The 14,972-nt window shown below is 41.5% G+C and overlaps 1 protein-coding gene across 1 annotated transcript in view; it reads left to right on the top strand.

Moving 5' to 3' along the window:
• Positions 1-14,972, top strand: part of lama2 (laminin, alpha 2) — a 140,323-nt gene that overhangs the window by 71,206 nt on the left and 54,145 nt on the right. The window contains exons 22-29 of the mRNA XM_061092002.1: positions 4,459-4,565; positions 5,123-5,395; positions 7,185-7,365; positions 8,532-8,668; positions 9,781-9,912; positions 10,328-10,432; positions 12,616-12,759; positions 14,730-14,906. Coding sequence (XP_060947985.1) covers positions 4,459-4,565; positions 5,123-5,395; positions 7,185-7,365; positions 8,532-8,668; positions 9,781-9,912; positions 10,328-10,432; positions 12,616-12,759; positions 14,730-14,906 — 1,256 coding nt within the window. The remainder of the gene's footprint in view (positions 1-4,458; positions 4,566-5,122; positions 5,396-7,184; positions 7,366-8,531; positions 8,669-9,780; positions 9,913-10,327; positions 10,433-12,615; positions 12,760-14,729; positions 14,907-14,972) is intronic.

Genomic DNA, 14,972 nt, shown 5'->3' with positions numbered 1-14,972 from the left:
ATGGAGGGTTTGGTATCGATCCTGTACAAATGACAAAAGACCACCAGGAATTATTAAAACACAACCACTCTCTCTCTCTCTCTCTCTCTCTCTCTCTCTCTCTCTCTCTCTCTCTCTCTCTCTCTCTCTCTCTCTCTCTCTCTCTCTCTCTCTCTCTCTCTCTCTCTCCCTTTCCCTCTTTCTTCCGGTCTTAACGAATTCCATTGAGTGGAGCAGCAGAGTTCAGGCCGAGTCCATTTGTGAACCATTAGGCTGCAGAAAATCCTTTACTCTGTCTTTGGGTGTCAGAGTTGCAACCGTCGTTTTGCAGCGGCCATTTTGTGTCCGTTCCCGATAGCGGCTCGGTTGGATTCAGTCGAGTGATGGAGACGGTTTCATTTTAGAAAGCAAACGCGACCACAAAGTAATTTGTCTGAAAATTAACTTCTTTGAACATTTGTCACGTGGGGAAAAGATGATTTGCATTTGACATAGGAAAGTGCACGACCTGTGATCAGTCTACCTGCTATTTTAATAGAAATCAAAAGTTCACCTGGCTCCTAAAAGAATGGGAGACGGCACTTGGATCAGTTTATTTCATGTATTGCAGCCTTGGGCCTGATGTATCAACCCTTTTTTTTCTGCTGTTGAATCAGCGAAGGTGGATTTGAAGACGCCTTAATTGCGTCTTTGTAATTCTCTGAGATAATTAAAAGCCTAATGAGTTAGAAACAAACCTGCTCATCACTCTGCCGTCAACATTTTTAGAAACAACCACTATTCTCATGGAAGCTGTTTGATTGTTTCCTCACATTTAACTGTTGCGGAAGATTAAATAGATTTAAGGATAATATCACTCTAAACACCAATATTTAGAATTTGCATTAGTTGGGGCAATTAACATGTAAATCCTTCAATTACTGAACCATTTGTAAGTAAAAAGGAGAAAAACACGAGACTGTATGTGGAGAATATCTTTTCATGCGTGATCGTGACCTAGAATTCCAAGAGCCCTGTAGCTTGAAGGTCACCGGTTTGAATCCCGGCTCTTGAGCTCTGAATGTGAAGAGATAAATAATGTGGAAGAATTTGCACCACTTGACTCCTGGTTTTGAAACGTCTGCAGTCAAACAGCTTAACCCTGAGTTCCAGCTCTCGATCTGCTCAGTTTACAGTAGTCACTCGGTCAGAAGTGGTAGATTCTGCCTCAAGGAGTCTGTGGGAATCGCTGGAAAAAGCAGGATTTGTAAAGGCCTAGTTCAGGTTTATGCAAAATCCAATACTGTACCTTCTGTGACCTTGAATAAGTTAAGCATTTCAGTTCTGGACCGCTCCTCCTTTTGCTCAATGCAACCTCAGTTCTTTGTGCCGTGGATTTCACAAGATGTTGGAAAGAAAAGAGTAATTTAAAAGCTTTAAATCAGAGTTTCCATATTTTAATTTCTATAATTTCTATCATTCATTTTAGCCATTGATCCCTTTATGTTTATATGTTTGTTATTTGTTTTAAATCTGTTTGCTTTTGTACACATGTTGTTGTTTCGTGAATAGCCAGTTTACCCTGTTTGTGGCTGACTGGATAACTGCACGAATAAGCAGGTGTTAAGGTTCCTAATAAAGTGAATAAGCATATATCTACTCCTTCTGTGCAGGGGACTATATGTTGGTTTCTGATGCTACTTGTAAATTCTAAGACGTAACTACATTTACAAAGCAACATCTACAGTGGGGACAGAAATAATGAGAAAAATAGACCCTGTGGCAGTTTCTCCATATTTTGGATGTTGTTTAATTTTAAAAAAAACAAGTGACACAAACCTACAGTGCATTGTAGCGTCTGAACAAACAGGAAACACACATATCAAGCAGATAATCAAGGTTGTAATGCATTAAGTGCACAATATTCAGGCTGTGTCGTTTCCCCCCAGGGCTCCTGAACGCCACATCTCAACATTTATATCCTGCATTGAAAATGCTCACTGCTTTTAACTTGTTTACCGCGTTTGTGGCGTTGATTTGCAGTTGATATGTGATGTTTGCATACTTAATAGACAGAATGACGTTCGGCTGTCTCACCAACGCACCATTGTAGAGCTAATAATGAAGAGGAGATGCACAATAACCACTCCTGCGGATGATATGACAGACGGCTGATTGCCGGGTATCCAAACATAATGTATTTCAACGGGGCAAAAAAAGAAAAAAACGTCATCTCCAGCATCAAGGCCAGATATGACACACACACACACACAGACACACACACACACACACACGGTGAAGCAACATTTAATCCAACAAGAAGGCTTTTATTGTGGCGACTGACAGAATGGAGCCCAGATGGTCCCCGAAGGGTGAAACCTGGGGGGGGTGGGAGACTGTGTGTGAGATGCTGGGTGACGTACAGTACATGTGCATGTTTTTCTTGTATGTTTAATCAGGCGATTGTGCGTGTGTTCATGTGTGTGGGAGAGTGTGTGTTAATATATATTGTGTTGCGTATATGTGTTTCCGTGGATTTCTGTGTGTGTCCGTGTGTGTGGACATCTGTTGTGTCTCTTTTACATCTAAGAGGAGAGAGTGGCATGTGATGTGTGCGTGTGAGTTTCTTAAGAAGGTGTGCGTGTTTTTTGTGTGTGTGTGTGTGTTCTTCTGACAGCCCGGCTTCCAGATGGGAGCTGCAATGTTCAAGCTTTTAATTGTGTATCTAAGGGGTTGATTGTCGTTAGCGGGTGAGTCTTTTCCCATCAGTACGACTTTCAACCCATAAATTCAAAGGGAGTCAGAAAGTATCGGAAGAAGAGAAAGAGATCAGATCGGTTGTGTGTGAATAAACTTGTGCTTAAAATAAAGATGGACGACATGACACCACTCAAAAAAGAAGATAAAGCATCTTGATCGCCACCTGGAGGCTAAATCTTGTCTATAAACTAAAAAGTCAAAGTACAGTTTTTATCTGGTTCCTTTCATTTTAGATATTTATAAAGTTTCAGTGAACTTATTGTGTTTATGAAGGGGATGTTTTCTCCAAATAACTCAAGACAAACAGCTTTATTTAGATTTGAAGGAAACTGGTTTAATAACAGACTCTAGGTCTCATTCATTTTCTTTATTCGTCAACAGTTGCTTCTCTGTGCAGGAGGAGCACGTTCAGCTGTCACGCCGAAGCTGTGCTTCCTCTATAGTTTTTAATTTATTGTATATATTATCACGTGTTTATACCTCAGAGAATTGTTGTGTCTTCTGACCTTAAACACATGTGGGCGGGAGAGACGTTCATGATTTGTTGGTGATGCTGCTTTGTCTCAGTGGATCACAAGCTGTTTTTTTTCCAATGCACAGTAAAGAAATTGCTGGGAAAGATTTAAATCCTGGAGAGCGTTAAGAGGGATGACAGGAAATTAGGGAGGAGAGAGAGAGGGATGTAACAAAGGTTTCCATCCATACTGAAACTGGGGACATTGTGGTTCCCTGTTGGCGTCTTAACGTCTAAGCAGGATTCAGTTTTTTGTGCTGAATCCTGCTGGAACAGAATCCAGGACCTCCCAGATTGGAACCAGCACCTTTTTGTGTCTCTTTGAGGAGATCTGTAGATGTATTATATGCAGTATTCAATGTCATATTTTAGCCTCAATCTAATGTGTGACTTTATTGTTTAGCTGTTGTTTTAGAAAGATTGTGGAGTTTGTTGTGTGAAACTTAAATGAAGCTGAGGGAGATCGATAGAAAGACAGAACACGTCACTTAGTCTCTGAGGCCGTTTGCCTCTCGTAGTTGTAAATAAAACTTAAATCCATTTTCCCTCCATCGTGGGCTGAAGACTTGCTTTGCTCATTTACTCTCAAATTTACTCACACTGGTTTGCAAATAGAAAATACATTCTGGAGACTGAAGAACCCTTTTTTTTGTAGAATGGTAGATTTTCTCTGAATCCTGGTGAGCAGGATATTAAAGCGCATATTTACAGCTAATCCTGAATAAGCTGAATCTGAGCTCTTATCCAGTCGACTGCAGCGTAAAGTAAACACACTGTCAAACTTGTGGTGATGTTAAACCAACATGTGCCGGACTAGAAATGTTGCAATGGAAGAAAATCATAATTGATCTAAAATGTATCCTCTCCCTCTCCCTCTCCCTCTTCCTCTTCCTCTTCCTCTTCCTCTTCCTCTTCCTCTCCCTCTCCCTCTCCCTCTCCCTCTTCCTCTTCCTCTTCCTCTACCTCTCCTTCTCCTTCTCCCTCTCCCTCTCCCTCTCCCTCTCCCTCTCCCTCTCCCTCTCCCTCTCCCTCTCCCTCTTCCTCTCCCTCTCCCTCTCCCTCTCCTTCTCCTTCTCCCTCTCCCTCTCCCTCTCCCTCTCCCTCTCCCTCTCCCTCTCCCTCTCCCCCTCCCTCTCCCTCTCCCTCTTCCTCTCCCTCTCCCTCTCCCTCTCCATCTCCCTCTCCCTCTCCCTCTCCCTCTCCGTCTTCCTCTTCCTCTCCTGCAGCCTGCCAGTGCCACACCAATGGCTCAGTAGTGGAGGTGTGCAACAAGGAGACCGGCCAGTGCCCGTGCAAAGACAATGCGGTCGGGCGACAGTGTGACGAGTGCATGGTAAGTTGTTCTGAGAGACCCACACCAGTAGAATCTCTTTTGCTGTTGATTTATTTATGTTCCAGATTCTTTCCCAGTTTGTTGTAAATTTCAATTCAACAGTGTCAAGTATCACAAACCTCGAATGCATCTGTTTTCATTCTGCTCTTATTTGTGTTACACCTTATGTTCCTCATTACTTTACATCAAATGTGTGTTTTAATTAAGCAACAATGTGGAGCGAGCCTCGTGGGTAAAAGCGGATTTATGTTCCTTCTAATTGTAATTGACCACTAGTACCTGCTGGTGCACTATGAATCAGGAAGTATGACACATATTCAGTCTGTGAGAATCCTGCAGAAATCAAGCTGTTATAGATTTTGATGTATTACTGATTTTATTATATCAGCCTTCAGGCCACAATCAGAAAAACATAGAACTACTTCAGCATCTCTATGTTTATGATACTAATGTGATATTTGCAATAATAATGAAAAGTGCTTTTATTTCAATGACTCGTTCTCATTGGTCCCCCGTCTACCCCCTCGCTCCACACGTCTATGCTCTGATTGGCTCAGCCCAACTGCTGGTGGGACGCTGAGCGTCAGGAGTGTGAGGCCTGTCGCTGCAGCCCCCCCGGCTCCATGTCCCAGCGCTGCGACGTCGAGGGCCGCTGCATCTGCCGCGCCGGCTTCGCAGGCCGGCGCTGTGACCTCCGTCGCCAGGGTTACGAGAGGCGGGAGACACGGCGGCCCGTGGAGAGCGTCCCCGTGCAGGCCGTGCAGCAGAGATGGGCGGGGCCGTCCCGCACGGGGGGCTGTCCCCGGGGGGCGTACAAACCTAAGATAGGGGTAACACACCCTGCACGTGGTTTACAGTGGTGTGTTGACCGGAGCATGAGTGTGTCGCTGTTAACTTGGTGTGTGAAGTTTTCATTAACGCAGAGAAAGAGGCCGAACAGGTTAACGCACAATGTGTGTGTTCTTGTTGTCGTAGCTTTGGGGCCTCGATCTTAAATTAGTGCATGAGAATGGTGTGTTTTGTGCAAAGGTTTCATTAACATGGCTGCTTCTGAGTTTCTATTTATCCTCTGTGGAAACATAGTGAGTTTACACCTTATGATCATCTAAGAATCAGCCTCTTTCAGGAAGTGGATGTTTGTTGTTGCTGGTTTTTGGTTTGTTGAGTTGTTTTTTAATTTGTTTGCAACAGATTCAAGTATTTGTATCTGGCTGTTTTCTAAAGAGTGTCAGAACTGGCCTTGGCTGGTTTATACTCTACCTTAAGGGACAGTTTTTGGATCAGTGTGATTAACCTGCGTGGCCTTGTATTTGTTTCCTTTGCAGCAACGAGGAGGCGTTTCAAACCAACTTTTTATGTCTTTTATTTTTTCTCTTTTCTTGGAGAAAATCTTGAAAAGTCTTCATTTGTTAAGTCAGGAGTTAAAGAGGGTGAACCAATAGGGTTGCAAAATTCCGGGAATTTTCAAAGTTGGAAACTTTCCATGGGAATTAACGGGAATATACGGGAATTAACGGGAATTAATGGGAATAAACTGGAAATGTTGTGGGTAATTTATACTACTGTATTAAACTTGTCATATACAGACATAAATATAAACATTTTGTTGTGTCATAGGCTGATTTGAGCCCTGAGGAAACTTTGGGCACTTGACTATATGCTTCTGCATCTTTGTGTCATTCTTAACATAGGTCTTTGCACAGTATTTGCAAATGTACACAGCCTTTCCTTCTACATTGGATGGGGTGAAATGTCTCCACACATGAGATAGTGCACGTGGCATTGTTCTGTAGAATAAGATGAGAAAAAAGTTTGTAAAAAAACACTAATGCAATGCCAGAGATATAAATAGTTAGCCAAACAATTGGAATAGTCTGTAAAAATATTTTACAATTGATGGATAAATTAATGGAAATAGGCTAGATGAACAGATGAACAATCCTCAATCAGCATGCTAATATATTTTCCCCAGTAATATCATTGAAACTTACCTGACTAGTCCTGCACACTACAGCAGGCCTCAATAGCCCTGCTGTAGAGTGAAGGATGCTGGGAATTATCTGTGCATGTGATGGAAGAATGCACAGTAGAAGTTTGAAATTCAACGTGCAGCGTGTGCTGCATTCTAAACATCTTTAAAATAGAGTTTTGAATGATGTTTTTATTGCTCAGCGTTTAATTTGCATAGTTTTTTTCAAAATTCCCCAAATTCCCGAGCTTAATATTCCCGTGGAAAGTTTCCGGAAAGTTTCCGGAAATTTACCGGAAACTTTCCGCCCCTTTGCAACCCTATGAACCAACAACCTTCTGGTTAGGGGATGACTGTTCTGAAGTGTCCTTGGGAAAGATATCTAACTCCATATTGCCTCTGGCTGTGACTGGGGGCAGTTAGAAGTGCTTTATGAAAGTGTGCATGAATGGCTGAATGGGATTTGCACTGTGAAGCACGATGAGTGGCCTACAAGACTAGAACAACACTATATAGATTTGGTCCATATAGATACAATCTCACGTTGTCACCTGCTCGTTTTGTTCATCTGCAGCTTGTCGCCCTTTCCCTCCACCGCGTGTTTCCAGCTCAGTTTCTAACTCGCCCTGTGTGTGATTGTGTGTCTCCAGACTCAGACTCACGGCATCAGAACAGGCGGACAGTGCGTCCCGTGCCACTGCAACTCCTTCGGTTCCAAGTCGTTCGACTGCGATGAGATGGGTCAGTGTCGGTGTCAGCCGGGCGTCAGCGGTCCCAAGTGCGACCGCTGTGCCCGAGGATTCTTCAACTTCCAGGAGGGCGGCTGCACACGTGAGTGCCGGCGTCAGGATAGACGGGGCCGTGTGTTTCCTTTAATAACGTGATACGAGCCCACAGAGTCAAACATGCAGTTTTGTCCTTTAATTTGCCATGAAAGCCCCGTCAGCATCACAAAATGTCCTTGTTAAAGTGCTGCCCTGTTCTTCTTTCTAGTTTTAATTTAAAGTTTACACAAATTGTCTGCAGAGTGCCTCTATTTGAAAAGCTATTATGTCTTGTCAGAAAAAGCAAGTGCGAGCTTTCACATTTCATAATTACTGCAAAACTGCATTTTTTTTTTCTGGCCCACAAGTAGGACAAAGTTAAAACACTGGGACGGACAAAAATGCAAATGGTTGAAACAAATTCCCTGAATATCAGCAGCTGACTTTATTTTGAAACACAGCTCCTTGTTAGTGTGGGCATTTCTTTTGTTCTAGCTGCACATGGACGTGATGATATATCTCAAATCAGAATTGCAGAAGTTATGCATATATTCCTCCTACCATAATAACGCCAGTGACGATCGTCTATTTTTAACACTTAATCATAAACAGTTGATGAAACATGCATCTTGTGAAGCTCTATACAGTGACAGTAAACAATTATCCCATCTATACGTATAGACACTTAAAGGAAGAGACACATGAAAGACAGGAGGAGGAAATAATAAAAATCAAGTTAAATCGTTTAGATCCAGAATCTGAAGATAATGGAATGATGATAAGAATCAAACCAGGTGGAAATTCAACAAGTACACATCTGAATTCACAGCTCACATTAAAGGGTCATTAGTTGTCCGGTGTGTATTTGGATTTGAACTGTGCATCAACTGGAGATTAATTTATTTTTGACACTTTTGCAAACGTGAACTGCATCTCCAGGTGTTGACAGTCTGGGGCTTTTTTTACATCCTGAAAAACCCGATAAAAGATCATAGAGATATGTCGATGGATAAAATTGATATTTGTCATGTCAAAAGAAAATGCAGCAAATTTATGAAAATCGAATCCTGCAAACTCTAAATGAAAAACTGTCATAGAAGATTTTTTTGCCAGAAGCTTTTACATCTCTTGTCTTCTCTATTTATTAAATTCCATTAACCCCTCCCTCCCCTCTCTCTCTCTCTCTCTCTCTCTCTCTTTCTCTCTCTCGCTCTCTCGCTCTCTCTCTTTCAGCCTGCGAGTGCAGCCATGTGGGAAATAACTGCGATGCAAACACAGGCCAGTGCATCTGTCCCCCCCACACTATCGGCGAGAGGTGTGACCGCTGTGCTCCGAACCACTGGGGCCATGATATCACCACTGGATGCAAGGTGGGCTGAGAGGAGCACGAGTGTCATGTACACGTGACGCCTCATAAACAAAGAAATCACATCAATAAATCTAGTTCTAGGCCTTTTTCCTTTTCAGCTTTTTATCACTTTAATTCTCAGTGTTTTTCTTCATTGCTCTTTTCCTTTTTCTTCAGCCTCATTTCATCTTCTCTCCCTTTATTCCTCCCTCCGCCTCTTTCTGGATGCTCTTTCTCCTCCTTCTCTGATTATCACTGTGCTTGTTGCTCTGATCAAACTTGTTGGAAGAGCCGCGAGGCAGCAATAACAGTAAACTGTTTAAAAGTAGTAATAGACTATTAGGAAATAAAGGCTGGAAGTGGAAAGCGCTGTAAGTCCTGGTTTAGTGCAGAAGGACGACAACAGAGGAATGCAACAGATCTTAGTGCTGCACACAAAGTAAAAGAGCTATTTCAAATAGAGAAATAACAAAGTGGCAAAATAACAAAAAAACAAAATACGCCACATTTATAAATGTGAGAAACGTGTTTCTCTTTATGTCGAACACTTTAGTCGGTGTTTACATCAGAAGGAATTAACAACTGGATATTACAGCAAAAGGCAGCAAGTGCATTTAACAGTTGTTCTATTTATCTCTGCTGTGAGATAGAAATCTGCAGCTTCTCTGTTTATGATTGCGAATGTTTTTCTTCAGATTGTCACTCACGGCAAAAAAAACATCTATTTTTATAGTTTGTGAGATATTTCTTGGTTCTCAAACCCGTCAGTGTTGCTTTGGTGATAACAGGGTTGAGGGTGATTTCATTTGCATCGTCCATTAGTGCAAGACAGAGAAATACTGGTGTATAAATAAGTCATAGATTCAGAATTATACAAAGAACATCAATGTTATATATTCTATAAAGGTTGGACTCATGTCATAGATAATAATGTTTTGTATCCGTGATTTAAAGCTGTGGATAAGAAGAAGTACAAAGAACAAATGTACAGAAAAAAGCACAGAAATATAAAGTTACACAAAATGGAATTAAAGGTGTTGATTCCACAGGAGAATGTATCTGTTTGATCTAAAGTCTGTTGTGTGTCCATGTTGTGTTTCTGTTTTGTGCACATTGTGTGTGTGTGTGTTCTAGGAGTGTGGCTGCAGTGTGGTCGGCTCCGTGACGCAGCAGTGCAACATGAACACGGGCTGCTGCTTGTGTCGGGATTCCTTCAGAGGAGAGAAGTGCAATGAGTGTCAGATTGGATACAGAGACTTTCCTCAGGTAAATCGTTTGTTTCATGAAGTGAACTTTTGTTTATTTGAAACTATTCTTATGTCAGACTTTACTGAGACAATCTATAGAGATTTTAAAAGATGTCTTCCTGTTAATTCAAGGTCGAGGGTTCATGAATCGTTTGTCATGGCAACAGAATAGAATTAACATCCAGTTGAGAAGTTGATTTTCAGAGAAACCAGTTTTTCAGAGCTGCAGGAGCTCATTTCAGCTCAGAGTTGAGTCTGAACTTCTGTGATGTTTCCACCGAGAGTGAAGAGAGAAGATAATGACAACATGTTTCATTCTGTAGTGTCTGAAGTTTAATGGTTTGGTGAAGCTTAACAACTAGGACCCACTCTGGCGGCTCCTGGCTTTGCCTGCTGCGTTGTCGATAACAGAAGTTTGGGCGTTTTTCCCACAGTGCACCCAGTGCGGCTGTGACGTCTCCGGGTCGGACAGCCAGACCTGTGACCTGGAGAGAGGAGTGTGTGGCTGCGCTGATCGCACGGGGAAGTGTAGCTGCAAGGTACAGGGCACAAAACAGACACACACACACACACACACACACACACATTAAGTCAACGTGGCCACTTTATTTCATAATGTTAGAGAACCAGAGCCTTCCTGTCCAATCCTGTTGCCTATATGTTTTCAACCTGATACAAAAATATCGTTAAAACCAGAAGTCATTTCTGCAAAAGTTTGTGTTTTAGATTAAAATCAACACAAAAATATGCAAAGCAGGTGAAAAAATCTTGGGAAAATAGAAGATCTAATCTTTGCTCACTACTCAGTTTACTCATCCAATGGTAGTAACAATACAAATACCACTTAGGTATTTAGGTAAAATTCTACCAGTGGATGATAGTTTAGATTTCAAATTTAAGCAGATTATAAATATACTGCGCATATTTTGTTTGTCCTATTGTGTGGGTCTGTGTGTGTGTGTATGTGTGTGTGTTTCCTTGTATTTGTGTGCATGTGTGTAATCATCGCTGTCAATGTCACAGTGCTGAGTGTAAAAGTGTGACAGGCTCCATAGGCTGACACACACTGACGGATGTATACATTCACACAAACAGTATATACACTGTACATATAGATATATACCGTCTCCTGTCTAAGAATAAGTACGGTACTTAGTGTCGCCCTGTCCATGACATGCATGGTTATAAACATCATTATTAACACATTTCTTTCTAAGGATCCATGGAGAAGCAAAATGTCCCATCTTCATTTTCTAAAAGTGCAAAGAATGACTTTAACGTAAATAGACCCAGGGTGATTTCCTGGGTAAGACTGGAGACATTTGTCATTTTGATTTATTTTATATTAGTATTCATACATCTGGTTTTACTTTGTGATTCCTTAATCACCATTTAATATCTCTTCCTCTGCCTTCCTGCTTGACACACACACACACACACACACACACACACACACACACACACACCCATCATGCACATGCACACTCGCTGGTAGATTCACTGTGAGGGACAGAGAGACTTGAGACGCCTTTTTATCTCAGCTGTCACTGACTGATCTCATTATCCCACATAGACAGAAACAAATGCTAGAAAAAAATTACAGACACACACACACACACACACACACACACACACACACACACACACACACACACACACGTCACTGTCACTGTCATCTTGACTCTGAACAGGTAGGAGGTTGACTGCCTGTCACTCAAACAGTCATTTTTCAGATGGTACCTGTTATTCTGTCAGTGTGACTTGTTTCTGTCTGTCCATCTCTGTCTGTTTGTCTTTCATGAATAATATTAAAAAGTAAAATTAAAGGTGTAATCCATAAATTATTCTAATGGGACATTATATATATATATATATATATATATTATTATATTAAATTGCTTAATGGTCTTGAAATTCAAATTTTGTTGAGTTATATATTAAAGAAATACAATCAACAATCACATGACACCCCCGTCTACTTTTTGCGTTTAAATGATTTCTGAGTTAATAACTTCCCAGGACTTTTCAGTTTACCAACTAAAATCCTATTTTTGCTGTAGAAAAAAAAGTTAATTTAACAGAGTGGCTGTCTTAAACCTGTAGTTTCCTCCTCCCTCACATAGTTGTGGGTCTTTTCTCACTAACCTGCAGGACTTTCTGACAGAACTCAACATTAATTGGATGATGTTTTGTTGACAGCACTGTAAGACTTTCCTCAGCAGAGAGAAGGCTCAATGCACGGCCCTGTCCACACTCCCAGTTTAGACCAGGCAGCTTTCGGCTTATTTACTCCACATGTAAACACTCAGTGCAGCTGGAAAAAAACGGGACCTTGTTTTTTTTTATTTCCATCTAAATGCAGCAAAGGCATCAAATTAATTTTTCTCTGCTGCTTTGTTTAGGTGTGTTTTAGAACTGTTTGTCCAAGTTTGACATATAATCACCAATTAAAGTTAAGAGACTCAAGGTTAGAGAGAGACTTTTTTCCACTAGAGGACTCAAGCTCAGACCCCCCCCATCTTACTGGTTCTCGGTCCTGCTGAAGTGTCCTGAAGCAGGTTGTTAAATCCCGAATATGAATGTTGATTTAATAAAAAATAAGACCTTTTGAGTTTGAATAAGGTTTCCTGTAACCGGCTCATGTCACCAAACGTTTTTTACCACAACATTCTGTCCATTGAGAGTCAATTTGACATTTGTTTGTGTTTGTTCCTCATTCCAGGCGAACGTGGAGGGAGACAACTGCGACCGCTGTAAGCCCAACGCGTTTGGGTTGTCGGTGCGAAACCCACTGGGCTGCAGCAAGTGTTACTGTTACGGGCTCACCGAGTCCTGCACTGAGGCTCAGGGGCTGATCCGGATGTGGGTGAGTCGACGCAGCTCTCTTTGTTTCACTTCCTGTCGGACGTCTTTCCATTTGGATGCAATCATACATTCTATAAAAAAGTGACAACACTACATAGTCAGCAAGTTTCCATCCAGGAAAGTTTCTGGAGTTTTTTTTTTTTTTTAATAAAGCCTCTGCATATCAGAAACGGTGGCCATCAGCGATAAACCTGGCGTTTCCGTGGTAACGGCAGTGTTTTGGGATGGAGTGTGGCGAGAGACGTTTCATTTGAACGACAAACATTCACTTCATTTATTGTTCACAGACAGAGAAAGAGAGAGAGAGAGAGAGGGAGAGGGAGAGGGAGAGAGGGAGAGAGAGAGAGAGAGAGAGAGAGAGAGAGGGGGGGGGGGAGGGAGAGGGAGAAAATTTAGAGTTTATTGGAAAGAGGGAGATTTTCTTTGAACCACTGAATCGTGAGATTACACTGAGTGGAGAGGGACATGCACACACACACACACACACACACACACACACACACACACACACACACACACACACATGCCCTCAGTCACCATATCTAGACACCATACACTACACAAACACTGTCACATGCGCAAACACACAAACGTGTATTCTGACATACATACACACATGCAACCTATTTTGCGGTATTTTTCTCTGATGAGAGAACTGTCGGTGAATATTGTTAAATATTGTTCTACAAATCTGCACTAATGTCATTCAGTAAAAAACTAAAGAGAAATATCTCTTTCTCCTTAAAAAAGGTTGTATTTGTGTTTTTTATTCATCTATATCTATTTATATTGATGTTTATGGATAAACTGTAATATATCGAGCCTCAACTACATTTCTTTATCATACACACACACGTCTTATCACACTCTTCCTGCTCCTTATGAGATATCACAGTTTTATTGAGCAAATTTCAAACGACAATTTAGATCAAATATATTAATGTTTGGAATTCAATTCATTATAACTAATACTTAAGACTGAAATTGGCAATTTCCCATCCCACATGCAGCTTCCTCTTCATTATGCAGCTCATACCGCCGGTGAGTCTGCGCTATTGTGAGTTAATAGATTTAAGATTCTTTTCCGATTCCACTCAACCAAAGTCAGCTCCTTTATATTATTCACACAATTTCCACAGTAGTGGAGGACGACGGCGGCAGAGAGAGATCCAGGCTCAAGCGGATGAAGCTATTTTTAAATTGGTCCACTCAACCACAACCCACAGTCAATAATAAACCCTGATATTATTCAGGTCATATTGAAGTATCAACACGTGAAGTAGGAGAAGGAGAAAGAGAAAGAAAAGGGCTTGAATTTCCTCTGCCAGTCGGTAATAACTCAAATAGGATTCTTGTATCAGATGCAAGAGACACAGAGATAAAATCAGTTTGAGGTTAAATTCTGAATTTAAATTTCTTTGACAGACCTTGAACAATAATAAGCCAGTGAGAGCCGGCAAAGGAGCAGTCGTCACATTGAAAAGAGCAACAACACTTTTCATTTAGAATTGCTTATTAACAAAAACACAATTATTATAAAACACTCGGTTAGTGTACAGATTCGTTCCCTTCACCACAAAATCAGCACAAAATCACAGATTTCACACATTAATTGGTAAACAACACATATTCACATATTAAACTACTGCTTCGTAAATATCAGATAATTAACTATTAAATTACGATTGGATAATACATCTCCATTTCCTCCTGTTGTCCAAAAATGAAGTCATGAGTCAGTCTCAGCTGTAACTGAGCAGAACGACCTTAAAGGACAGAAAGCATCTGTCAGGAAAACTTACAAACTTAACTTTTTTAATGTGAACCACGTTACATCCACTAACATGGAGGAGGTGAACACCAAACTCTATTGGTAACCAGCAAAGTCTAGGTCAAAGTTCTCCTTCAATATTTTAAACAGGTCCCAGAGAATCCTCAATGTCAACCTCACTGTTCTGTGCCTCTCTGTAGTTGGCGCTGAAGCCGGAGCAGACCGTGCTCCCCCTGGTGGACAAATCCAACAGCGTCGAGACGAGGAGAGGCGTGAGCTTCCAGCACCCGGAGATCCTTGTCCACTCGGAGCTGGTGGCCCCAACCCTCTCTGAACCCTTCTACTGGAGACTGCCCGAGCAGTTCAAAGGCTCCATGGTAGGAAACAGTGACCAGAATGACCTTCTCAACATTTAATTGATCCAACCTCGAGGGCAGTTTTCA

The sequence above is a fragment of the Limanda limanda genome, chromosome 18, assembly GCF_963576545.1.
Source record: "Limanda limanda chromosome 18, fLimLim1.1, whole genome shotgun sequence".
Taxonomy (NCBI): Eukaryota; Metazoa; Chordata; class Actinopteri; order Pleuronectiformes; family Pleuronectidae; genus Limanda; species Limanda limanda.
Note: the sequence above shows the minus strand (reverse complement) of the source record. Positions and strands in the feature narration are given on the sequence as shown.